At 41.7% G+C, this 27,831-nt stretch overlaps 2 protein-coding genes across 2 annotated transcripts in view; one reads left to right on the forward strand and one right to left on the reverse strand.

Moving 5' to 3' along the window:
• The first annotated feature begins 11,590 nt into the window (after positions 1–11,590).
• The window catches only part of LOC110491616 (retinol dehydrogenase 13), a 54,843-nt gene continuing 38,602 nt past the window's right edge, over positions 11,591–27,831 (forward strand). Inside the window, exon 1 of the mRNA XM_090202213.1 lies at positions 11,591–11,609. The gene's annotated coding sequence lies outside the window, so the exon portion shown is untranslated. The remainder of the gene's footprint in view (positions 11,610–27,831) is intronic.
• sbk1 (SH3 domain binding kinase 1) overlaps positions 25,270–27,831 on the reverse strand; it is a 29,710-nt gene continuing 27,148 nt past the window's right edge. Inside the window, exon 4 of the mRNA XM_021565186.3 lies at positions 25,270–27,633. Within this exon, the coding sequence (XP_021420861.3) occupies positions 26,791–27,633 (843 nt within the window). The 3' untranslated portion in view covers positions 25,270–26,790. The remainder of the gene's footprint in view (positions 27,634–27,831) is intronic.

Here is a 27,831-nt window from a genome sequence, read left to right on the forward strand (position 1 = left end):
AACAGCAAACTTGAGTCATTATTTGATGAGCTTACCTTCCAATTCGAAACAAAAGCTCTCTTCAAGAGACAAGCTCCCAGTAGATTTAAGTGCTTTATCTTTTCTTTCACAGCCAATAAAGAAACCATCCAAAATCATCTAATCAGAGGGGCCGTGTCCCAAATGGCACCCTATTCCGTACATAGTGCACTACTTTTGACACTTTGGCCTGAGGTCAAAAGTAGTGCACTATATATGAAATAGGGTACCGTTTGGGAAGCAACCATAATCAGAATGTGTGGGAAATCCTTGCTCATGTCCTGCTGGCGACACCAGTGAGTCCAGTGTAATCAGATAATTACAGTGACATTAATCATCTTTGCTTTAACACTGTCTGTAATTCATATGTCATACAGCTGTACCCCTCTCGCTTTCCCGCTTGTTATGGGGACCCATTAGAGGGTAATTAAAAAGTAAAGACAACGATTATTCCACACTCTGGAGAGGCGTCCACTGGGACCTTGTTATCTCCGGATCAGAACCATATCCCAGAAATGAGTTGGTGGATGGGCCCAAATTAATTAATAAAAAGGTGTTGATGTTTTTTTATTTTTTTTTGGGGGGGGGGGGGGGGTGCAGAGAGGAATATGTGCAGTTTTACAGCTAATCTCATGCTATTCTATATATTTTGCCATTAGGCTGAGAGAAAATGTTGCATTTTTAAAGCTAAAATATGGTGTGTTAACTATGATGAAGGCACTGGATTATGAGTTGTCTTGTTTTCTAAATGAACAATTAAAATAGGCAGTGGCATGGTGTATTTAGCCATTGAAGCATAGTGACATATGCCTCAATAAAGTCATATTCGTGGCTTATTGTTTTTACAGTTAGTTATTTTTAGCCTGTCATTCCAGTGCACTGCTTGCTTTGAATTCTATCTGATGGTGTTGCATGTTTAGGTAAAAACACAAATATTGCCCCGTTTGGAACACTGACAATTGGAGATAATTTTTTGGCTCAATCTGATTGGGTGGGCCTGGCTCCCCAGAGGGTGGGCCTGGGCCCATCAGGCCCACCTGTGACTATGCGGCTGTTCTGGATGATTCTATCTCTAGGCCAATCTTAAGGGGGAGCAGTTTTGTTTACCCATTTATTTATTTGTTTGTGTTTTTCAGTTATTTTATGCAGGGTTCAGTCCCGCGAGGGTTTGTGCATTGGTGTTGTTGACTTCTGAGATTGAGCTAAAGAGTTAGTGTTGAGTTCAAGAGGTAAAGTACGGTTAAGGAGTTAGTGTTTAAAACGCAGTGTTAAAGAGTTAGTGCTATGCATTTTGTCTTAAGCCATTAGTGTTACTGTAAGGTGTCAAGGAATAACTGTTAAGCAGCTACAGTAGTGTCAAATTAGTGTTAAGGCAACAGGTGCTGAGCTCTGAGACGGTAGTACAAGCTGTCTATTGAGCGTTAAGACTGAGTCAAAGTACCGGTTTGGAACTCTGAGTGTTGAGGGGTGTTGACAGGTGTTGCTGGCAGACACAGGCAGGTTGTGATGCCCCGTCCAGCATACGGATGTCATAGCACAGGGAGAATATTGCCATGGCAGATAAACGAGAGCTCCCTGGGGTCCATTTTCTTATGTGGAAATTGTATGATACACAGTGGGCTTCAAACAGGTTTTAAACATGACTGGTATGGATTCGATTCAGGATTCATACAGACTGCACAGGATCAAATCATACAGTTCATTATGGATTACAGTACTGCTTTAATGTTTTTTTTATTTTTTTATTTCACCTTTATTTAACCAGGTAGGCAAGTTGAGAACAAGTCCTCATTTACAATTACGACCTGGCCAAGATAAAGCAAAGCAGTTCGACACGTACAACAACACAGAGTTACACATGGAGTAAAACAAACATACAGTCAATAATACAGCAGAAAAAGACAAATCTCCGTCCCAGTCTCAGGTCTTTTGCAGACTCCATCAGGTTTTCTTCCAGAATGGTCCTGTATTTGGCTCCATCCATCTTCCCATCAATTTTAACCATCTTCCCTGTCCCTGCTGAAGAAAAGCAGGCCCAAACCATGACGCTGCCACCACCATGTTTGACAGTGGGGATGGTGTGTTCAGGGTGATGAGCTGTGTTGCTTTTACGCCAAACATAACGTTTTGCATTGTTGCCAAAAAGTTCAATTTTGGTTTCATCTGACCAGAGCACCTTCTTCCACATGTTTGGTGTGTCTCCCAGGTGGCTTGTGGCAAACTTTAAACAACACTTTTTATGGATATCTTTAAGAAATGGCTTTCTTCTTGCCACTCTTCCATAAAGGCCAGATTTGTGCAATATACGACTGATTGTTGTCCTATGGACAGAGTCTCCCACCTCAGCTGTAGATCTCTGCAGTTCATCCAGAGTGATCATTGGCCTCTTGGCTGCATCTCTGATCAGTCTTCTCCTTGTATGAGCTGAAAGTTTAGAGGGACGACCAGGTCTTGGTAGATTTGCAGTGGTCTGATACTCCTTCCATTTCAATATTATCGCTTGCACAGTGCTCCCTGGGATGTTTAAAGCTTGGGAAATCTTTTTGTATCCAAATCCGGCTTTAAACTTCTTCACAACAGTATCTCGGACATGCCTGGTGTGTTCCTTGTTCTTCATGATGCTCTCTGCGCTTTTGACGGACCTCTGAGACTATCACAGTGCAGGTGCATTTATACGGAGACTTGATTACACACAGGTAGATTGTATTTATCATCATTAGTCATTTAGGTCCACATTGGATCATTTAGAGATCCTCACTGAACTTCTGGAGAGAGTTTGCTGCACTGAAAGTAAAGGGGCTGAATAATTTTGCACGCCCAATTTTTCAGTTTTTGATTTGTTAAAAAAGTTTGAAATATCCAATAAATGTCGTTCCACTTCATGATTATGTCCCACTTGTTGTTGATTCTTCACAAAAAAATACAGTTTTATATCTTTATGCTTGAAGCCTGAAATGTGGCAAAAGGTCGCAAAGTTCAAGGGGGCCGAATACTTTCGCAAGGCACTGTACTTTCCAGCAGCACTGTATATAAGACATGCAGTATTAAAACAGGATTCAAAAACTAAAGACTGTTGTCTAGCAGCACACAAAGACGAGGCGGGATTGCTTTGCTATTTACTATCCTCTCTGCTTAGTGAACTGGTGGATGGGGGACAGGTCAGCAGACACATATAGTACAATGTACAATGTACATAGTATTCATAAACCCACACAAACAAACAGGCACACTTATGAACAAGTGCATGCTTCCAAACAGAGGGATGTGGAGGAGGCTTTGGACACAATGTACATTTTAGAACTCTTCTATATTGGGCTCGCCTCGGTTCCTATGGCAACGGTGACAGACGGCCACACACTGCCCATGAGTTCCTCTTGTCTCACTCCCCCCCCCCCCTCCCCCCCACACACACACACACACTGGGTACAACTGGGGTAGAGGTATCTGGTGTTGTGTGCCCCCACCACCATCCCCCAAGGGCGAGAGTAGGTGAAGTGAGGTCTAGGAGCCAGCTGCCTACAATTTTTGACAAGTGCATGCACATACTCTTTCTCTGCCAACACACACACACACACACATACACATACACACACACACACACACAGACACACACACACACACACACACACACATTAACACAATTCCAGTCTCCATCTCTCTGGCACACATGCCCTCATACATCCTCATTACATGCCACTTTCTCTCTCAAAAAGTACACATGCACACACGTGTGCACAGAGACACCGTTGTCTCAAATGTCAGTTCCTCCTCTTTTCCTTTCCACGTGCTTTCGACACGCACACACAGATCCTCCCCTGCTCTCCAGCTTTGATCTGAGGGAACAGTTTTTTTCTCATCTCTTCCAGACCTGGAACATCCCTCAGCAGTCTGCTCCGACCAAGAGAACTATTTCACATTGCAATCATCAGGTCAAGACCTCATGCTCCAGGGTTTCCCACTGCGATGGAAAAACATTGTTCCATCTCTAGTTCCTACAGTGTGTCTGATACTTCACTGTTTTGGAAATGTCAAAATGTTGTAAAATACCATCCACCATCACATAGAATGTCTATGTTTCATCCAATCATGCCCTGCATCACCCAACATGCTGTGAAAACATTTAAATGATAAGATTTAGATTTACTGCACTGGTAATTATTTTCCATTTAACAGTCGTGAATCACTTGGTGTACATTTGAAATAGTCAACCAGTCATACAGCTGGATATTTACTGAAGCTAACCAGGTTACAAGGCCTTTTCAAAGTGCACAACAGCTGTATTGCTAGAGATGCATTCACACTCCACCAGCAAGCCTCCAGTAGTCTCTAGTCTATATTTCAAACACTGAGGTAATATTACCATAATATTAAGTCAATCCATATTCCATGATGTTTTTGATGGGAAATTCATCGAGACTCAATTTCTCAAACATTCATAGAAGAAGAAAATAATTTGCTTCACAGGGCAAAGGACTTGATCTTAAGGAATTGTGACGGGTTGGTTCCTGCACACACATTGATGCTGATATATTCATTTGATCATAAGCACACTGCACTGACACAATTGGGCAAACATACACTTGATAGATGAGATACTGTGATATCAGGCATGATGAATGCTGCCTGTCAATCACAGTCTCCTCCTGTTACGGATATTAGCCTCTGCTGAGAGAGCGTGACTGAAGAGGATCTAACACTTGATATGTAGACGGCTGCTATCCGTCCGAGTCAATTTGCCCTACTATTTCCCATTCTTTGACCACCTTGCTCATGTAACGGACTTAAGAATGTAGGGGAGAGTGAGGTGTTCACAATGTTTTTACATTCAGTATCACTACATCAAGGAAAATATAGTATTATTTCTAACAAAGATATCTACATATATTTCTGGATGTTTTGTATCCCTGGAAATAATCCGAATGAATTAAACAGTATTGAAAACATAGCTTTTCAAAAAAGTGGTCTCGACACAACTTACGTATGGGGTAAGTTGAGCATAGGGACATGCTAAGTTGAGCCGCCTTGGGGTAAGTAGGCGATGGTGTCCTGTGACAGTGGGTGCTGGTAGGTCAAAGATTAATTCATGGAACGGGGTTGTGGTATATTGTATATCTTAAATGTACGTCTACATTTAGATATAGATCTCTCTGTTCAACGTCACTTACCTTTCCATTTCATGACCAGTTGTCTGGGACAGGGATGTTGTTTCGATGTACCAATTCGTAGGAACGTTTTCCGCATTTTAAGTACAAAAGCTGAAGAACAAATGCACATTCAGGTACTTTTAGCAGGTTCTGGAGTTATGGGTGAATGCATGAAAAATTAAAAGGAAAACTTTGCACTGCCCCTATATATAGGACCTTCCACCCCTTCTGGGATATGGATGCCTGATGAAGACCTAAGGGGCAAAATGTAGTTATAATGAAATCACCTAGGAGCATGAGCAGCAGCGTGTTCCGTTTTTTATATAGGTGTAGTTTATAAAGATCCTAAAGAATTTGAAGTTAGGATAGCCTGAATGTTTTATAGTTGTTCTAATGTTTTAAAGATAATTGACGAGAAGAGTATCATCCAACCCATTGGGTATCTCACTGCACCCTCATAGGACATATGCAGACAGACGAATTAAAAGTATGTTTACACTGTAATACTTCTGACAGCCAACTTTCTAACTTCGCCAATACCCTTTGGACTTTATAGCATTCCCAGAAGGCATGGATTATTGAGTCATTGTTAGTTTTACATTGTTATCTTATGTGCATCTGTTTGGACATCTTCTGCACTTTATTCTTAGCTTGAAAATGCTCAAAGATTCACAGTATTAATATAATATAATGCAATCGAAAATGATTGCATTACAATATCCATGTATAATTTTCAGAACTGATATAGCAACTGTATTAGACTATACACCACCCTCCCACAGTTAATTTTAGATCTAACTTTAGTCATTTAGCAGATGCTGTTATCTAGAGCAACTTACAGGCGCAATTAGAGTTAAGTGCCCTGCTCATGGGCACGTCGGCAGATTTTTAACCTAGTCAGCTCGGGGATTCGAACCAACTGACTTTTCGGTTACTGGTACCAACGCTATTAAACGCTTTGGCCTACACATTATTCCTTGTTATACACTTGTCATTCAATGTGCTCTTCTACTGCAACTCCATCATTGTCCGTCCCATGCATCCCCAATACATTTCCAGTTCAGTTTATATTCTGCTATTACACTCCTTGGCCATTCTGTATGATGTTTTTAAATATTCGATTTTGCGCTGGTATTGGGCGTGGGAATGCGAGGGAAGATATCTCTACGTAAATATGTTTTTATTAAGAGCTGGACACGGTATTGGACTGTGGCATCCGTTCAAAGTGCCAGTAGCCAGATGGTTTCTAATGAAGACTATGAACTTAATTCAACTGACCGGTGGGATTTTCTTTTAGGGCAGGACAACCGTGGTGTTGGCCAAATGTATGCGATCATAACCATGTCACAATATGTCATAAAAGCTAATATGGTCATAACACTTTCGTGACACTTACAGTACCAGTCCATAGTTTGGACACACTTACTCATCCAATGTATTTTCTTTGTTTGTACCATTTTCTACATTGTAGAACAATAGTGAAGACATCAAAACTGTGAAATAACACATATGGGATCATGTAGTAACAGAAAAAAGTGTTGAACAAAGCAAACTATATTTTAGATTTGACATTCTTCAAAGTAGCCACCCTTTGCCTTGATGAAAGCTTTGCACATTCTTAGCATATATGATTATGATTGTCATAATGCTTCTTGACAGTGTCATGAAGTGTATTTTCTTAGTCCAAGTAAAGTGACACAGGATGGTCATAATGCTTCATGACAGTTATTTAAAATGTGATTTTTAAAAAGCATGACTGTAAAGAGTTCATTACAACAACAAAGGATTTAAGGGTCCTGCTTTAAATGATGTCCAGCTTAGGCTTAATACAACCTTCATAATGCCTTCATTAGCACTACATAAATGTCTTACAAAGCATCTATAACCATATGTCATGCTTTATAAAGGGTTCATCAATGCTGCGTAACCCACTATGTCGAATATGACATAAAAATGTGCTTTATAAAAGGGTGACATGTTGTGCTGAAGGATGGCATATGCTCTAAAGGGATGTGATGTTAGTCATGTTACACCTAATCTTGTTCCCAGACAGTGGACCAACGCATCAAACTTGGCATTCATTAGTTAGGGTTAGGTTTAAAATCTAATTTTAGAAGATAAATTGTGGAAATGGGCAGGGTTCAGCAATCATTTTGACTTTATGACTGTGTTAAGTAGTGAAGATGACAAATACTTTACACAGTAAGGTCACTCCTATATAATTTTATGGTCACTCCCACTAAGGCCAATTTTGAATGGTTGATATCGTAGGCTTATTCATTATGCGCTGTGTGTGCAAGAGCCTTGGGACGGTGTGACATCGAGAAACACTTACCTTGATGAAAGCCCCCAACCTAAAGAAATGTAAAGTGCCTTCTGGGAAGCAAGTTACAAGTTCCTCAGTACACAAACATGCACACACCAAAAACAAGCCCTACCATAGGGTGCTGTTGGCACCATTGTAACAGATTGTAATTAAGCCCTGGTCTCCAGCATGGGAACAGAAGAGAATACCTGGTGCGGTAGTCTCAGGTTGGACTACTCTAAATCATCTTGGTTCTAACCAGTGGCGTAAAGTACTTAACTAGAAATACTTTAAAGTAATACTTAAGTCGTTTTTTAAGGTATCTGTACTTTACTTTACTATTTATATTTTTGACAACTTTTACTTTTACTGCATTACATTCCTAAAGAAAATAATGTACTTTTTACTCCCTGCATTTTTCTTGATACCCACAAGTACTCGTTGCATTTTGAATGCTTAGCAGCACAGGAAAATGGTCCAATTCTCGCACTTATCAAGAGAATACGTGGTCATCTCTACTGCCTCTGATCTGGCGGACTCGGACATGCATCATTTGTAAATTTTGTTGGAATGTGCCCCTGGCTATCCATACATTTTAAAAACAAGAAATTGGTGCCGTCTGCTTTGCTTAATATAAGGAATTTGAAATTACTTTTACTTTTGATCAATTATCAAGTATATTTAGAACCAAATACTTTACTCAAGTAGTATTTTACTTTTACTTTTACTTAAGTAACTTTCTATTAAGGTATCTATAATTTTACTCAAGTATGACAATTGTGTACTTTTTCCACCACTGGTTCTGACACACACACACGCACACACACACACACAAGTTTTACAGGTCCATCGACCCATTTAAATACCTCGAACACCCTACAATAACCTGTGGATTGCTCATGAGATAACCTTCATAAATCAGCAGAACGTTAATAACCTATTCATTGACACTTTATGTAGTGTCCTGTAATACTTTGTTTGAAGTGAGACACCTTCGGTCATTCATAACAAATCCATAAAGACTTAATGACGTAAACACAAATGTATTTCTCTCATGACCCTGTACTTAATTTAAAGTCAGACCCCCTTGGTCATTTATAACACATACATAAATGCCTTGTATCATATGACTCTGTACTTTCTATAAATTCACACACCTTTCATAACACATACATAAAGGCTTAATGACGTAAACACAAATGTATTAACACTTAGGGAATTATTACTAACAGCCAAAACAAATGAACATTAAAAACATGTTTAAACTATACATTTCCTTTTATCTGTACATTTTTAAACAACACAAATACATGAAGTTTAAAAACGTCCAGCAATGCAATTACATTGAACATTACACAGGGCTGTGAATAGTGGAGGAATGGTTCTTGCCTCTCTTCCTGCTGGAGGTACTACATGTTGATTCCAACCTTAAAAGTAACAACAAAGAAAGTTAGCAGGTCTGTTAGGAAATGCCTTTGTCACACTATTTGGATAAGGGTATTCTGTGCTGCGCCAGAAACTCAAAATGGGAAGATGGGAAACTTCATTCAATTCGTATGATTATATTCCTCTTTCATTGACAAATCTCGTAATGTGACTATGAGACGTGGCTATATCTAGGGGGATTTGTATTTAGCTGAGCTTGATAGCGAGCAAAATTTCGGCTAGCTAGCAATTGCTGTGAAGTCACACGGAATTATTTGAAATAATGATTGAGTTAGCTACTGTATGTAATCTAACTCAACACTTAACTACTACAAACACATTTAAATGACAATAAATAAAGGTTAACTTACTTGTTTTTTGCTGTCCAGTGGCAGCCCAAGTGGGCATTTGATTTGCGAACTCATCACATGATCAGCGTCTCAACGGCAACACTAAAAATGTACTTCTGGGTCATAGGATTTCAGAAAAGTGCCCCACACAACAGTGCAGGTCATGCTCACTAAATTAAAGGGCAACTACACTCAAAACTACACTCCCAGTGTCAAAGGTGTATACGGGAGGCGAAGTCAGGTGTAGGAGAGCAGAGTGTAGTGCTTTAATTCCGTTCCAAAATACACAGCACATAAAAACAATAACGTGACAAAAACACGGAACATCAAATTTATTTATACAGCCCTTCTTACATCAGCTGATATATCAAAGTGCTGTACAGAAACCCAGCCTAAAACCCCAAACAGCAAGCAATGCAGGTGTAGAAGCACGGCGGCTAGGAAAAACTTCCTAGAAAGGCCAAAACCTAGGAAGAAACGTAGAGAGGAACCAGGCTATGAGGGGTGGCCAGTCCTCTTCTGGCTGTGCTGGGTGGAGATTATAACAGAACATGGCCAAGATGTTCAAATGTTCATAAATGACCAGCATGGTCAAATAATAATAATCACAGTAGTTATCAAGGGTGCAACAAGTCAGCACCTCAGGAGTAAATGTCAGTTGGCTTTTCATAGCCAATCATTGAGAGTATCTCTACCGCTCCTGCTGTCTCTAAAGAGTTTAAAACATCAGGTCTGGGACAGGTAGCACGTCCAGTGAACAGGTCAGGGTTCCATAGCCGCAGGTAGAACAGTTGAAACTGGAGCAGCAGCACGGCCAGGTGGACTGGGGACAGCAAGGAGTCATCATGCCAGGTAGTCCTGACGCATGGTCCTAGGGCTCAGGTCCTCCGAGAGAGAGAGAGAAAGAAAGAAAGAGAGAAAGAGAGAATTAGAGAGAGCATACTTAAATTCACACAAGACACCGGATAAGAAAGGAGAAATACTCCAGATATACTCCAGACACATAAACTACTGCAGCATAAATACTGGAGGCTGAGACAGGAGGGGTCAGGAGACACTGTGGTCCCGTCTGATGATACCACCGGACAGGGCCAAACAGGCAGGATATAACCCCACCCACTTTGTCAAAGCACAACCCCCACACCACTGGAGGGATATCTTCAACCACCAACTTACCATCCTGAGACAAGGCCGAGTATAGCCCGCAAAAATCTCCACCACGAGGGGGGGGGCGCCAACTCAGACAAAAGTAAAGTGCCCGACAATGATCCACAATACCAAACAAACAATTACACACAAAGACATGATGGGAAACAGAGGGCTAAATACATGTAGAATGATTAGGGAATGAAAACCAGGTGTGTATGGGACAAGACAAAACAAATGGATATATGAAAAATGGAGCAGCGATGGCTAGAAAGCCGATTCCCGAACGCCACCCAAAAAAGGAGAGGAGCCGACTTCGATGACACCCAGACGCCAAAAGCCATCCCCTGAAGTGGTATAAGTGTTGTTGTGATCACAGAAAAACATTTTTTTTTCTATTAAAATTGTGTGAAAAAAACTGGGGGAAACAAGAAAAAAATGGGGGAAATTCGAAACCTTGAAAAACAAAACCAAGAAAACGGAATTTGGCAACAAAAAAACAAATTGATTTTAAAAGGCCCTACCAACTTTTGAGTGTGTGTCATCCTGCAGCACAACATTTTGGGGGAAGTTGAGGTCAGGTCCAATGTTGACTATGCACCCAGGAGGGAAAGAGGTTGGGTCATCCTAGAAATGTTTTCGTGAAATATAATATATCATATTTAGTAGATGCCCTATAGGGCGGCGCACAATTAGCCCAGCGTCGTTATGTCACATTTTACATTGTTTGTTATGTCTCACAGTTATGCCACATTTATGAACCCTTTATAAAGCATGTCATATGATTATAGATGCTTTGTAAGACATTTATGTAGTTCTTATCAAGGCATCATGAATTCTTTACAAGCTGGACGTAATTTAAGAGGGACCGATTTAAGAAACACACTTTCAAACTAAAGGAAACTTCTTGGCAGCCATAAAATAACGCAATATATGTCACAACAGGTATAAATATGTAGGTCATGACAGTGTTATGACAAGTTATGTCAGCTGTCATGACCTATTATGACACGGTTATGATCATGTTATGACACTGGGTGTCAAGTAAAATGCTACTCTTTTTTTGTCAGGATTTGTTCACACTTCAAGGATATCCATACAAGATGTGTTTTCGGCGACCTCCGGAAGTGGTCAGGAAGATCTAATCACAATCAGATCACAATGTATCTTCTGATTGTCTACACCTGTGTGCCTCTGCTACATAGCCTCTCTTTCTTACAGGTACATGTTATTTTCTTTTATTGTCAATGTAGCTCTTCAATGTAATTCAGTCTATTTTTTCATCCCTTGCTGTTACTCGAATGGACTTCTTCTCTTCTCTCACTTCCTTGGCTGCTCTCTCAACAATCTCAAGGGGGGCCAGACCCCTGCTTGTTTAACCTTTCTAGCGACAACATTCCACTGAAAAGGCAGCGCGCGAAATTCAAAAATAATTTTTAGAAATATGTAACTTTCACACATTAACATGTCCAATACAGCAAATGAAAATATAAACCTCTTGTTAATCTACCCATCGTGTCCGATTTCAAAAATGCTTTACAGCTAAAGCACAACATATGATTATGTTAGGTCATAGCCAAGTTGAAAAAACACAGACATTTTTCCAGCCAAAGATAGGAGTCACAAAAAGCAGAAATATAGATAAAATGAATCACTAACCTTTGATGATCTTCATCAGATGACACTCATAGGACATCATGTTACACAATACATGTATGTTTTGTTCGATAATGTGCATATTTATATCCAAAAATCTCAGTTTACATTGGCACCTTACGGGCAGTAATGTTTTGATTCCAAAACATCTGGTGATTTTGCAGAAATACTCATAATAAACATTGATAAAAGATACAAGTGTTTTTCACATAATTAAAGATAGACTTCTCTTTAATGCAACCGTCCTGACCGTAGAACTTTACTGTCACGTCCTGACCGTAGTTCCTTTTTTATGTATTTTATGTGAGTTGGGGTGGGCATTCTATGTTTTGTTCTGGTTTGTATTTCTGTGTTTGGCCTGGTATGGTTCCCAATCAGAGGCAGCTGTCTATCGTTGTCTCTGATTGAGAACCATATTTAGGTTGCCTGTTCCCACCTGTGTTTGTGGGTAGTTTTCTGTCTCTGTGTCTGCACCAGACAGAACTGTTTCGTGTTGGTCTATTTTTGTTATTTTGTCTAAGTGTTCTGAGTTAAAATAAATATTAACATGGACACTTACCATGCTGCATTTTGCTCCGATCTTGACTACTCTTCCTCAGACGAAGAGGAGATTCGTTACACTTACGGAAAAAGCATAATCTAAGAACGGCGCTCAGAACCCAAAACAGCCAGAGGAATATTCGCCATTTTGGAATCAACAAAGTTAGAAACAACACCATAAATATTAACTTACCTTTGATGATCTTCATCAGAAGGCACTCACAGGAATCACAGTTCGGCAATAAATGACTGATTTGTTCCATAAAGTTCCATCATTTATGTCCAAATAGCCACTTGTTGTTAGCGTGTTCAGCCCAGTAATCCATCTTCATGAGGCGCGAGCATTTCGTCCAGACAAAAACTCGAAAAGTTCCGTTACAGTCCTTTAGAAACATGTCAAACGATGTATGGCATCAATCTTTAGGATGTTTTTAACATAAAACATCAATAATGTTCCAACCGGAGAATTCCTTTGTCTTCAGAGAAGCACTGGAACGAGAAGTAACTCTGTTGGGAGCGCGCGTCATGAGACCAAGGCTCTCTGCCAGACCACTGACTCAAAGAGGTCTCATGAGCCCCTCCTTTATAGTAGAATCCTCAAACCAGTTTCTAAAGACGGTTGACATCTAGTGGAAGCCCTAGGAAGTGCAAACTCATCCATATCTCAATGTGTATTCGGTAGGCCAAGCTTTGAAAAACTACAAACCTCAGATATCCCACTTCCTGGTTGGATTTTCTCAGGTTTTCGCCTGCCATATGAGTTCTGTTATACTCACAGACATCATTCAAACAGTTGTAGAAACTTCATAGTGTTTTCTATCAAATACTAATAATAATATGCATATATTAGCATCTGGGACAGAGTAGGAGGCAGTTCACCCTGGGAACGCTATTCATCCAAAAGTGAAAATGCTGCCCCCTATCCCAAAAAGGTTAACGTTTGTAACACGGGGAATGATGATATCTGCTCTGTAAAAATACAAATGCACATCTTGAATTCATATCTATGACACGTTACAAAAATACTATGCATATTATGCATAACACTGACCAAATCTACTTGGTTTAGACAAGCAATTTGAAACCTATAACACAATAAATTAATTTGGCTTCCTAGAAAATCAGTTTTGGACATAACTTGCTTACCACTTTTTCCATGTGGTTTCTTCCTTGACAAACTCCATGAAATTATGACCTCATCCTAAATATTTGGTCACATGATTAATTTTGTATATGGTTTCCTAGAAACAAGGTGTGGCTCAACTAACCCTTTGGCTCAACTAACCCCACTCTCCCATACCATAAGCTCATGCCACAGCTAGCTTGAAATGTCGCCGATGGAGCTATTGAATTAGATTTGATAGCTCAAACGGTTGGCATGTTACCAAGGAGGGCTGTCACATGTGCTAGCAAAGCAGAGGTCCTGGGTTCGAGCCTCGGTGTCAGCCGAATCAGGAGGAGGAGGCACTCGTTAAGCAAGCAGCATGATGTCTGTAACACTCACAAACCGATGATTAATTAATTAAATGTAGCATAGCCTAGCATCTCCCCATAGCCGGGGCTTAACAACTCAGCACCTCTACTGAGCTTGACAACTCCATCCACCCATGAAACATCTTGGCTCCATCCATCCTTGCCTATCAGCTCCACACAGCTTGTATTTAGAGACCCTATTCCTCTCCGGCAAGATCCGAGGTATAGGCTGCTGGAGCGATTAATGCTAACTCAATTAGTCTGCAGTTCTGTCGTTATGCTACTGTAGCTAGCTAGCTACCTCAGGTCACCTGCCCTTCAAAGAGCGGGAGAACATTCTATTGCACATTATAAGATTCCACACGCTAACTTCAGCACTCTCTCTGCCACATTGACCTTTCCGGAGTTTTTGTATTGTGTGACCTAATTAGCTTAGTGCAGCAGCTGCTACAACCCACCATTTCCCAATCATCCAACTCAGCCCCATTATGAATATACCACTAATGCCTCAGATCAAAGAAGACAACATTAGCACGTGCTGAAGGGTGGCGGCTGATAATTATTTTCGTCCACCGTGGCATATACCAATTGCTCTCGACCTCTTTGAGGTCCGCCAGATAACTCCTATCTACGGATGTGTTAATTGGTCTTTCAGCAGGAAGTCGGCTTATTAAAGCAGTCTGAGGGGCTAGTGTACACACCAGACCAAAGCCTCGGGAAATGAGACGTGCTTTGAGCTGACCTTCAGCTAATGTGCAGTCGAAAGGACAGTCTAGGACTGGATTTGCATACACAGATAGACCGAGTGGAATTAAATGCAGGGAAGAAGGAGGATAAACTAAGACATTCAGCCATTTCTAGATGTTAATGTTAATGCTAATGCGACTTTAATTGTCATTTTAACATTATATAAAAAGTTGGCATCAGTGGTGTACAGAAAGTTTTATTTTAGCTCGATATTAAACATTTTTATTTGTTTGCATGTTAAAGACATTATTCATTTGTACATTTACATAATTCAACTGGCTGGTGAAGACCAGTGTAGGATCAGGACGTAACTGGGGTAAACAGTAGGCTACTCAGTACAGAGCTAAAATCAACACTACACAATGTGATCATAATGCCTACACAACCTAATAACAGTCTGTGACAACTGACTTGACACTTATGACAACTGACATGACACTGTTCTGATGTATAATGTTGTGCGATGTTGAACGAAACTATAAATATTCACCATATCACACAGCAAAACAGTGTATGTCATAAGTGTAAGGCTACACATAAGCAAGTTATGCAAGCATTGGGACCGCCATTTCAAATGTCTCTAGACTACCCCTGTCATTATCTACATTATTGCACAGACGGACAGTGGGACCTAAGGCAGAGCTATTAAGCGTTCTTACAACCAATGGGAGACTGATGCTTCACCCTTTGAGTGATCACAGAAAAGCTGCGCCCAGATTGAGGTCTATGAACCATCGATCTCTGACTACGGTCACCCTTAAATTGTGACATCTGACCAGGGCACTGCAGGACTAGCAGGTAGGTGTTCGAGAGACGATGAAGGACTAATTAAGATGAATTGGACATATTTTGACAATGTAATTAGTACAACAGATGTATTTACATAGCATATGTGATGGAATGAGACCGTATAATACGTAGTGACCTCAGAAAGTATTCATACCCCTTGACTTATTCCACATTTTGCTGTGTTAGATCCTGAATTCATATATAATTAAATATTTATTCTTCTACTCTCCTACACAATACCCCATAATGACAAAGTGAAAACATCTTTCTAGAAATTCGTGCTAATTTATTGAAAATGAAATACAGAAATGTCTCTTTTAAGTATTCACGCCCCTGAGTCAATACATGTTAGAATCACCTTTGGCTGCAATAACAGTCTTTCTGGGTAATTCTCTAAGAGCTTTGCACACCTGGATTGTACAAAATTTGCACATGATTATTTTTAAATTGTTCCAGCTCTGCGAAGGTGGTTGTTGATCATTGCTGGATAGGCATTTTCCAATCATGCCATAGATTTTCAAGCCTATTTAAGTCAAAATTGTGACTAGGTCAGGAACATTCAATGTCGTCTTGGTAAGCAACTCCAGTGTATAATTGGCCTTGTGTTTTAGGTTATTGTCCTGCTGAAAGGTGAATTTGTCTCCCAGAGTTTGAACTAGGTTTACCCTAGGATTTTGCCTGTGCTTTACTATATTCCGTTTATTTTTATCCTAAGAAACTCCCTAGTCCTTGCCAATGCTAAGCATACCCATAACATGATGCAGACACTATAGTGCTTAAAAATATGAAGAGTGGTACTCAGTGATGTGTTGGATTTGCCCCAAACATAACGCTTTGTATTCAGGGCATAAAGTTAATTTCTTTGCCACATTTTTAGCAGTTTTACTTTAGTGCCTTATTGCAAACTGGATGCATGTTTTGGAATAATTTTTATTCTGTAAATGCTTCCTTCTTTTCAGTCTGCAATTTAGGTTTGTATCAATGCTTCTCCTATCACAGCCATTCAAATTCAACTTTGAAACTGTTTTAAAGTCACCATTGGCCTCATGATGAAATCCCTGAGGAGTTTCCTTCTGCTCCGGCAACTGAGTTAGGAAGGACCCTTGTATCTTCCAAGTGACTGGGTGTATTGATACACCATCCAAAGTGCAATTAAGAAGTCCAGCTTGGTCAAAGGGATATTCAATGTCTGCTTTTAAAAATGTTTACCCATCTACCAATAGTTGCCCTTCTTTGTTAAGCATTGGCAAACCACCCTGGTATTTGTGGTTGAATCAGTGTTTGAAATTCACTGGTTGACAACTGAGGGACCTTACAGATAATTGTATGTGTGGGGTAGGCATTCAAAAATCATGTTAAACACTATTATTGCACACAGAGTGAGCCCATGCAAATTATTTTAATTAATTAATTACTTGTTAGTCACATTTTTACTCCTGAACATATTTAGGCTTATCATAACAAAATATTTGACTACTTACTGTCTCAAAACATTTCAGCTTTACATTTTTATTTAATTTGTAAACATTTCTAAAAACATAATTCCACTTTGACATGATGGGGTTTTGTGTGTAGGACAGTGACACAAAATATAAACTTATTCCATTTTAAAATCTGGCTGTAACACAACAACATTTTTATAAAGTTAAGGGGTTGTGAATACTCTCTGAAGGCACTTTATGTATATACAGTGCCTTGCGAAAGTATTCGGCCCCCTTGAACTTTGCGACCTTTTGCCACATTTCAGGCTTCAAACATAAAGATATAAAACTGTATTTTTTTGTGAAGAATCAACAACAAGTGGGACACAATCATGAAGTGGAACGATATGGATATTTCAAACTTTTTTAACAAATCAAAAACTGAAAAATTGGGCGTGCAAAATTATTCAGCCCCTTTACTTTCAGTGCAGCAAACTCTCTCCAGAAGTTCAGTGAGGATCTCTGAATGATCCAATGTTGACCTAAATGACTAATGATGATAAATACAATCCACCTGTGTGTAATCAAGTCTCCGTATAAATGCACCTGCACTGTGATAGTCTCAGAGGTCCGTTAAAAGCGCAGAGAGCATCATGAAGAACAAGGAACACACCAGGCAGGTCCGAGATACTGTTGTGAAGAAGTTTAAAGCCGATTTGGATACAAAAAGATTTCCCAAGCTTTAAACATCCCAAGGAGCACTGTGCAAGCGATAATATTGAAATGGAAGGAGTATCAGACCACTGCAAATCTACCAAGACCTGGCCGTCCCTCTAAACTTTCAGCTCATACAAGGAGAAGACTGATCAGAGATGCAGCCAAGAGGCCCATGATCACTCTGGATGAACTGCAGAGATCTACAGCTGAGGTGGAAGACTCTGTCCATAGGACAACAATCAGTCGTATATTGCACAAATCTGGCCTTTATGGAAGAGTGGCAAGAAGAAAGCCATTTCTTAAAGATATCCATAAAAAGTGTTGTTTAAAGTTTGCCACAAGCCACCTGGGAGACACACCAAACATGTGGAAGAAGGTGCTCTGGTCAGATGAAACCAAAATGGAACTTTTTGGCAACAATGCAAAACGTTATGTTTGGCGTAAAAGCAACACAGCTGAACACACCATCCCCACTGTCAAACATGGTGGTGGCAGCATCATGGTTTGGGCCTGCTTTTCTTCAGCAGGGACAGGGAAGATGGTTAAAATTGATGGGAAGATGGATGGAGCCAAATACAGGACCATTCTGGAAGAAAACCTGATGGAGTCTGCAAAAGACCTGAGACTGGGACGGAGATTTGTCTTCCAACAAGACAATGATCCAAAACATAAAGCAAAATCTACAATGGAATGGTTCAAAAATAAACATATCCAGGTGTTAGAATGGCCAAGTCAAAGTCCAGACCTGAATCCAATCGAGAATCTGTGGAAAGAATTGAAAACTGCTGTTCACAAATGCTCTCCATCTAACCTCACTGAGCTCGAGCTGTTTTGCAAGGAGGAATGGGAAAAAATGTCAGTCTCTCGATGTGCAAAACTGATAGAGACATACCCCAAGCGACTTACAGCTGTAATCGCAGCAAAAGGTGGCGCTACAAAGTATTAACTTAAGGGGGCTGAATAATTTTGCACGCCCAATTTTTCAGTTTTTGATTTGTTAAAAAAGTTTGAAATATCCAATAAATGTCGTTCCACTTCATGATTGTGTCCCACTTGTTGTTGATTCTTCACAAAAAAAATACAGTTTTATATCTTTATGTTTGAAGCCTGAAATGTGGCAAAAGGTCGCAAAGTTCAAGGGGGCCGAATACTTTCGCAAGGCACTGTGTCTACATATATATATATATATATATATATATATATATATATATAAACATGACTACATGACCAAAAGTATGCGAACACCTGCTTGTTGCACATCTCATTCCAAAATCATGGGCATTAATATGGAGTTGGTCCCTCCTTTGCTGCTATAACAGCCTCCACTCTTCTGGGAAGGCTTTACACTATACGTTGGAACATTGCTGCAGGGACTTGCTTCCCTTTAGCCACAAGAGCATTAGCAAAGTCGGGCACTGATGTTGGGGGATTAGGCCTGGTTCTCAGTCGGCGTTCGTTCCAATCCATCGACAAACCATTTCTGTATGGACCTCATTTTGTGCCTGGAGGCATTGTCATGCTGAAACAGGAAAGGGCTTTTCCCAAACTGTTGCCACAAAGTTGGAAGCACAGAATCGTCTAGAATGTCATTGTATGCTGTAGCATTAACTGTGACCTTAATTGCCTACCGTCTGTAAGCTGTTAGTGTCTTAACGTTAACGTTAGTGCTGTTAGTGTCTTACCGACACTAACGTTCCCTTCCCTGGAACTAAGGGGCCTAGCCCGAACCATGAAAAACAGCCCAAGACCATTATTCCTCCTCCACCAAACTTTACAGTTGGCACTATGCATTGGGGCAGGTAGCGTTCCCCTGGCATCCACCAATCCCCGATTCGTCCATCGGACTGCCAGATGGTGAAGCGTGATTCATCACTCCAGAGAACGCATTTCCACTGAAAACTTCACAGATTTTCATTGTAAACATTGTTTAAACACTCTTTCCCATGCTTGTTCAATGAACCATAAACAATTAATAAACCTGTGGAACGGTCGTTAAGACACTAACAGCTTACAGACGGTAGGCAATTAAGGTCACAGTTATGAAAACTTAGGACACTAAAGAGGCATTTCTACTGACTCTGAAAAACCCCCAAAGAAATATGCCCAGGGTCCCTGCTCATCTGCGTGAACGTGCCTTAGGCATGCTGCAAGGAGGCATGAGGACTGCAGATGTGGCCAGGGCAATAAATTGCAATGTTCGTACTGTGAGACACCTAAGACGGCGGTACAGGGAGACAGGACAGACAGCTGATCGTCCTCTCAGTGGCAGACCACAACACCTGCACAGGATCGGTACATCCGAACATCACACTTGCGGGACAGGTACAGGATGGCAACAACAACTGCCCGAGTTACACCAGGAACGCACAATCCCTCCATCAGTGCTCAGACTGTCCGCAATAGGCTGAGAGAGGCTGGACTGAGGGCTTGTAGGCCTGTTGTAAGGCAGGTCCCCACCAGACATCACCGGCAACAACGTCACCTGTGGGCACAAACCCACCGTCGCTGGACCAGACAAGACTGGCAAAAAGTGCTCTTCACTGACAAGTCATGGTTCTCTCTCACCAGGGGTGATGGTCGGATTCCCGTTTATAGTTGAAGGAATGAATGTTACACCGAGGCCTGTACTCTGGAGCGGGATCGATTTGGAGGTGGAGGGTCTGTCATGGTCTGGGGCGGCGGTGTGTCACAGCATCATTGGACTGAGTATGTTGTCATTGCAGGCAATCTCAAAGCTGTGCGTTACAAGGATGACATCCTCCTCCCTCATGTGGTACCCTTCCTGCTGGCTCATCCTGACATGACCTTCCAGCATGACAATGCCACCAGCCATACTGCTCATTCTGTGCGTGATTTCCTGCAAGACAGAAATTTTAAATGTTCTGCCATGGCCAGCGAAGAGCCTGGATCTCAATCCCAATGAGCACATCTGGGACCTGTTGATCGGAGGATGAGGACTAGGGCCAATCCCCCCAGAAATGTCCGGGAACTTGCAGGTGCCTTGGTGGAAGAGTGGGGTAACATCTCACAGCAAGAACTGGCAAATCTGGTGCAGTCCATGAGGAGATGCACTGCAGTACTTAATGCAGATGGTGGCCACACCAGATACTGACTTACTTTTGATTTTGAGCCCCCTTTGTTCAGGGACACATTATTCCATTTCTGTCAGTCACATGTCTTTGGAACTTGTTCAGTTCATGTCTCAGTTGTTGAATCATGTTTAGTTGACAGTGAGAGCAAATGTATTTTTTTGCTGAATATATATATGTATATTTTTTTTTCAGTAGAAGTCGGAAGTTTACATACACTTAGGTTGGAGTCATTAGAAGTTGTTTTTCAACCACTCCACACATTTCTTGTCAACAAACTGTAGTTCTGGCAAGTCGGTTAGGACATCTACGTTGTGCATGATACAAGTAATTTTTCCAACAATTGTTTACAAACAGATTATTTCACTTACAATTCACTGTGTCACAATTCCAGTGGGTCAGAAGTTAACATGCACTAAGTTGACTGTGCTTTTAAACAGCTTGGAAAATTCCAGATAACTGTTTGGCCATAATGACCATTGTTATGTTTGGAGGGAAAAGGGCGGGGCTTGCAACCCGAAGACCACCATCCCAACGGTGAATCACGGGGTGCTTTGCTGCAGGAGGGACTAGTGCACTTCACAAAATAGATGGCGGAAAAGGAGGGAAAGTTATGTGGATATATTGAAGCAACATCTCAAGACATCAGTCAGGAAATTAAAGCTTGGTCGCAAATGGTTCTTCCAAATGGACAATGACCCCAAGCATACTTCCAAAGTTGTGGCAAAATGGCTTAAGGACAACAAAGTCAAGGTATTGGAGAGGCCATCACAAAGCACTGACCTCAGTCCTATAGAAAATGTGTGGGCAGAACTGAAAAAGTGTGTGTGAGCAAGGAGGCCTTACAAACCTGACTCAGTTACACCAGCTCTGTCAGGAGGAATGGGCCAAAATTCACACAACATATTGTGAGAAGCTTGTGGAAGGATACCCGAAACGTTTGACCCAAGTTAAACAATTTCAAGTCAATGCTACCAAATGCTAATTGAGTGTAGGTAAACTTCTGACCCACTGGGTATGTGATGAAATAAATAAAAGCTGAAATCTCTCTTATTATTCTGACATTTCACAATCTTAAAATAAAGTGGTGATCCTAACTGACCTAAGACAGGGAATTTTTACAGGGATTAAATGTCAGGAATTGTGAAAAACTTTGAAATGTATTTGGCTAAGGTGTATGTAAACTTCCGACTTCAACTGTATGTACAGTACCAGTCAAAAGTTTGGGCAGACCAACTAATTGCAGGGTTTTTCTTTTTACTATTTTTACTATTTTCTACAATGCAGAATAATAGTGTTGACATCAAAACTATGAAATAACACATATGGAATCTTGTAGGAACCAAAAAACTGTTAAACAAATGAAAATATATTTTATATTTGAGATTCTTCAAAGTAGCCACACTTTTCCTTGATGACAGCTTCGCACACTCTTGGCATTCTCTCAACCAGCTTCATGAGGTAGTCACCTGGAATGCATTTCAATCAACAGGTATGCCTTGTTAAAAGTAAATTTGTGGATTTTTTTTCCTTCTTATTGCGTTTGAGCCAATCAGTTGTGTTGTGACAAGGTAGGGTTGGTATACAGAAGATAGCCCTATTTGGTAAAAGACCAAGTCCATATTATGGCAAGAACAGTTCAAATAAGCAAAGAGAAACGACACGCCATTATTATTTTAAGACATGAATGTCAGTCAATACGGAACATTTCAAGAACTTTTAAAGTTTTTTCAAGTGCAGTGCAAAAACCATCTAGCGCTATGATGAAACTGTCTCTCACGAGGACCGCCAGAGGAAAGGAAGACCCAGAGCTACCTCTGCTGTAAAGGATAATTTCATTACCAGCCTCAGAAATTGCAGCACAGATAAATGCTTCACAGAGTTCAAGTAACAGACACATCTCAACATCAACTGTTCAGAGGAGACTGCGTGAATCAGGCTTTCATGGTCAAATTGCTGCAAAGAAACCACTACTAAAAGGACACCAATAAGAAGAAGAGACTTCCTTGGGCCAAGAAACACGAGCAATGCACATCAGACCGGTGGAAATTTGTTCTTTGGTCTGATGAGTCCAAATTTGAGATTTTTGGTTCCAACCGCCATGTCTTTGTGAGAGTATGTGAACGGATGATCGCCGCATGTGTGGTTCCCACAGTGAAGCATGAGGAGGTGTGATGGTGTGGGGGTGCTTTGCTGGTGACACTGTCTGTGATTTATTTAGAATTCAAGGCACACTTAACCAGCATGGCTACCACAGCATTCTGCAGTGATACGCCATCCCATCTGGCTTGCAATTCGTGGGACTATCATTTGTTTTTCAAAAGGACAATGACCCAACACACCTCCAGGCTGTGTAAGGGCTATTTGACCAAGAAGGAGAGTGATGGAGTGCTGCATCAGATTACCTGGCCTCTACTATCACCCAACCTCAACCCAATTGAGCTGGTTTGGGATGAGTTGGACCGAAGAGTGAAGGAAAAGCAGCCAACAAGTGCTCAGCATATGTTGGAACTCCATTAAGACTGTTGGAAAAGCATTCCAGGTGAAGCTGGTTGAGAGAATTCCAAGAGTGTGCAAAGCTGTCATCAAGGCAAAGGGTGGCTACTTTGAAGAATCTAAACACTTTTTCAAATGTAACACTTTTTTGGTTACTACATGATTCCATATGTGTTATTTCATAGTTTTGATGTCTTCACTACATAGTTTTGATGTCTTCACTAATAGTATAAATAAAGAAAAACCCTTGAATGAGCAGGTGTGGCTAGCAGGGTGGTGTTGTTATTCATACTAGGGAGGTGTTGTTGCAGAACAACCAGACACAAGTCAATTATGTTTGATGTTTTGGGAGTGGACAGGAGCTGAGAAACTAACCAGAAAAACACTGACTGTCACTATAGCAACAGGGATGATGGTCTGTCATCATTGAAAGGAAGGGAAGGGAAGGGTGAGACTCACTAACAAACAAACACATACACACACAAACACACACCTGTAAGACATGACAGTAGCGGCAGCTTAGCAGATAAATAGAGACGAACGCTCGATAAAGCAGCATACAGAGTGTTTTTTAGATGCTTATCTAGCACATGTGGATGTGTGAAACTTACACGGAACCCAAACCGGCTGCGTGCGTGCTCCATCCTCCATCCCCCCCTCACACCAGACTTGCAGCGCTATCTGCGTAACAAATAGAACTGACTTCTATTTTAGCCCTTGGCAACGCAGATGCTTGTTGGCGCGCGCGAGCAATGTTTGAATAATATAGATTTCAAAATGTATTTTGCAACACTTGTGCACGTGAACGCGAGCGGTGTAGTCGGGGTATTACTCCTCAGCCTGTAGTGTCCCCACTTGCGCCAGCAAATAGTTAGCTTTTTGCGTGGCGCTGACGGGTAAGACGCTCCAGGAGAGCGGTCACGTGTGCAGAGGTCCTGGGTTTCAGGAGGAAGTTGTACTCACTAAGCAAGCAGCATGACATCCTTTGCCCTTATGTAACTAATTTTCTTTTTTTTCCTGTGAGATGAGACTCTCGCCATGCAACGGCCTCTATTGATCATCAGCCCACAGCATGCCAAAGGGGAGAGAGAGATCATTCCACCAGACAACACAACATGGCTCAGAGACTCATTCGCAGGAGAAAGACAGGCAGATGAGAGGGAGGAATGAGCGAGTGAGAGAGAAAGGAGAAAAAGGTGAAGGACAGAGAGTAGGAAAATTGGCTGGCTTGGGGTTTGAGGAGCCTGGAGTGAACATGGGATCTTTGAACACTTGTGTTGGAATTGCTTTGGTAATGTTATGCAGTATGTATGTGTGCAGTAATACAGAAAAGCAGTAATTCAGTGAAGTACTTGATTGAATTGAGTTGTGAGTAAGGCGAAGGGGACTATTGATGGTCAAGATGTGCTCAGGTCATGATGGGGTCACGGTGTTCAGAATGTGCTCGGGGAGAGACATTACCAGTGTTAAACAGTACTATTCCAATGGGCCCTGGTCCGATCCCTCCCACACTCTAAAGGCTGCTACTGTCCACCAAATATCGTCCCGGGTTTCTGCACCATGATTCACCACTACAGAGCATTATCTTTTTATAGCTTTCCTATACTGTACATACTTTGCCATATTCCTTTGCTACATACAGTGCATTGCTCTAAAAAGAACATAAAATCCTGTATCCCCTCCCAGTAGTAAAACTAAATTAGTAAAGCTACATGGTTGAACTACCTGACGCTAATACAGTGTACCACTTCACATATGAAATATTTACAGTATAAAGTCTATTTTTCCTTTTAACATTTCTCCCCCATTACAAAGAGCGTGTGATTTAGTTGTTCAAACACACACATATGCACCCATATACATACACACCCACAGTCCCACACACACACAAATAGCGGGTATAAAATAAGCAATCGCTGGACTCTATTCTATAACAGCTTCCAAGCATTTGAATGTCAATATAATAAATCATTTATTTTCACACCTGAAGATACCTGTGCCTGTATGAACCAATGAGCACACTGTTACTGTATGAAATGTGTCCTTTTAAACTGTTTGTCTACCAGAGGAAATCACTTGTAACCCTAATAAGGAAGTCATTGTGAGACAGGAAGTGACCCGCTAAGATGTCCTGAGATAATGGGGGAATCTCATTTGGATTTGCTCAACTCCTGTGTCCTCTCTCCTGCGTCCTCCCTCTCTCGCTTACTATATATGAAACAAGACTCTTTCTCCACTCGCGCAATATTAGGAAAATTATGTTTACAAGGGTGGAATCATATGTTATATATCCATGGGTGGAATCCCCAAAATAAATGTTTGAAGTGATAAAAAATGAATTTAGATAGTTGTGCAAGACATTTTATAGATACAAGGATAAGTAGCATGTCGTTTTTAAATGTTTGCATGCTTTTCACCTTCAAGAAAACAACAGCTGATTCAAAGGGGCAGGTATTAAAATACTTTGGCGCTTGCCACCACGAGGATACTCCTGTGCTTCCTCTGCAGAAGTAGGTAATCGAGGAGGTGAGCAGGCTCCTTCGTTCGCCTACTAACGAATTGACACTCTCCTCCACCACTCGAACACTTATCGGTTTTCGGATCATGGAGAGAGGACGGAGGAGTCGAGGAGAGGACGAACTTTTACCCAAATTAGAATCTCCCGATGTCTGACAGCAAGGTCCTATCTCAGTTCAGACAGTCTAGATGAGCAATGTCCTGTCGTCATAGTAACTGCTCCATTAGAGAGTCACTTTCACATAAATTCTTCTTTTGAAAAACGATCCTTCTCCCCTATTGTCCAAAGCCATTTTCACATTTTAGAAATGTTCATAAAATCTGTGAGATCCCATTGGTTCAGCGATATGTCAGCTAGAAGATCAGTTTTCCCTATTGGATTACTGGCCCTCAGATCAGCTAGTTTTCTAAAGAAAGTCACCTGACCAGCTAACGTTTTGGCCTCCCCAGGTTAAATGTATTCATTGAGAGACAGAAGTGGAGGAAGAAAGAAAAAACATTGAGAAAGGAGGGAGAAAGGAGAGAATAGATGTGACATCAGAGCATTGCGTGTTTTTACCAAACTCCTTGTTTAGAAACGGCTAGCGTTGTTTCTTTCGTTAGCATCATTAGCAGTCTTACTGTGTGGGCTCAGAAGCAAAATGGCTGAACAGCAGAACGAGTTGCTGTGAGAAACGGTGACAGTCAGTGGACTCTTGAATGTTGCTTCTCCAACTCTTAGGTCACAAATCAAAATGACAAACGCATGCTCTAGTGATGACTCGTCCTATAGTACGCTGTTGTGAGTGATGATACCAATTTCTGTGGCACAGTCAGGATTTTGACATTGGGGTTCTTCTCGGCAGCGTTGTAATGCGTCATCCTTTCACTCCAGTCTCAATGGCAGTCTCTATTACTTTGCACAGCTTCCGATCGCTGTGGCAATAGCCACAAACACTGCTGCTCATCCCCTCATTCTCAGACACAGATCTCTATGGCAGTAGCCATCACCATCTGGCTCTTGGTCTTCTCCCGGCCCGGAGAAGAGTGGTGCTGGCCAGGAGACTCCTCCAGAGGGGAATGGGTGTCAGAGAGGACACTCCTCTTCAGGGGCGCTGGGCGCAGGAGTGAGGTCGTCCCAGGGGGGGTGGAGGGCTCTGGGTGTCTGTGGGAGCGTGATGAGGAGGAAGACGAAGAGGAGTTGGAGGTACAGCTTGCGGAGCATACGCCAGACGAACTGGACCTCTCGCCTCTCTTGGCCCGGCAGGAGGCGCGGCGTCGGAGCTCGCTGACCAGTTCGTACTTGACAAAGCAGAAGACGTCCTTCACGCCGCAGCGCTTCTCTGGCTCGGCGGCGAGCAGCCGCTGGAACATGCGTAGGGCGTCATCAGTGAAGCGGCGCCACTGGGACGGGTAGGCCACCGTGGGGCACCCTGCTCGCTGCCAGCGGCGGAATTCCTCGTAGAAGGCATCGGCGGGCAGCGCTGCCTCCCAAGGGAAGTTACCCGTCAGCATGCAGAAGACGAGCACACCGAAGGCCCACACGTCTAGACTGGTGGTCACCAGGAAGCCTTCTGCACGACTGGCACGGCACACCTCTGGCGCCGTGTACGGGATGGTGCCGCTCACACGCTTCACGCGACAGCCCACGCGCCGTGTCATGCCGAAGTCAGCCAGCTTGATGCGTCTGCACTCACGGTCGAAGAGGAGCACGTTCTCGGGCTTGACGTCACGGTGCACCAGATTCTTGCTGTGCATGAAGTCCAGAGCCAGACCCAGCTGCTGCATACAGCGCTTCACCATCTCCTCCGGAAGACCAACCTACAGGGAGGAGGATAGGAAAGGAGGAAGGAGGGAAGAAAAAGAAAGGGGTGAACAGATTTGTTTTAGTGTACAGTGGAGGGGAGGAAAACCAAGTGCAATAAATTAAATGAGATAGATGAGAAACAGAATAGAGGTATAGAGGGAGTAAAGTGGGACCAAATAGGTTTTGTTAAGCATTATATTTGCACTCATATT

The sequence above is a fragment of the Oncorhynchus mykiss genome, chromosome 16 (genome assembly GCF_057628025.1).
Source record: "Oncorhynchus mykiss isolate SJ-2025 chromosome 16, ASM5762802v1, whole genome shotgun sequence".
In the NCBI taxonomy this organism is placed as follows: domain Eukaryota; kingdom Metazoa; phylum Chordata; class Actinopteri; order Salmoniformes; family Salmonidae; genus Oncorhynchus; species Oncorhynchus mykiss.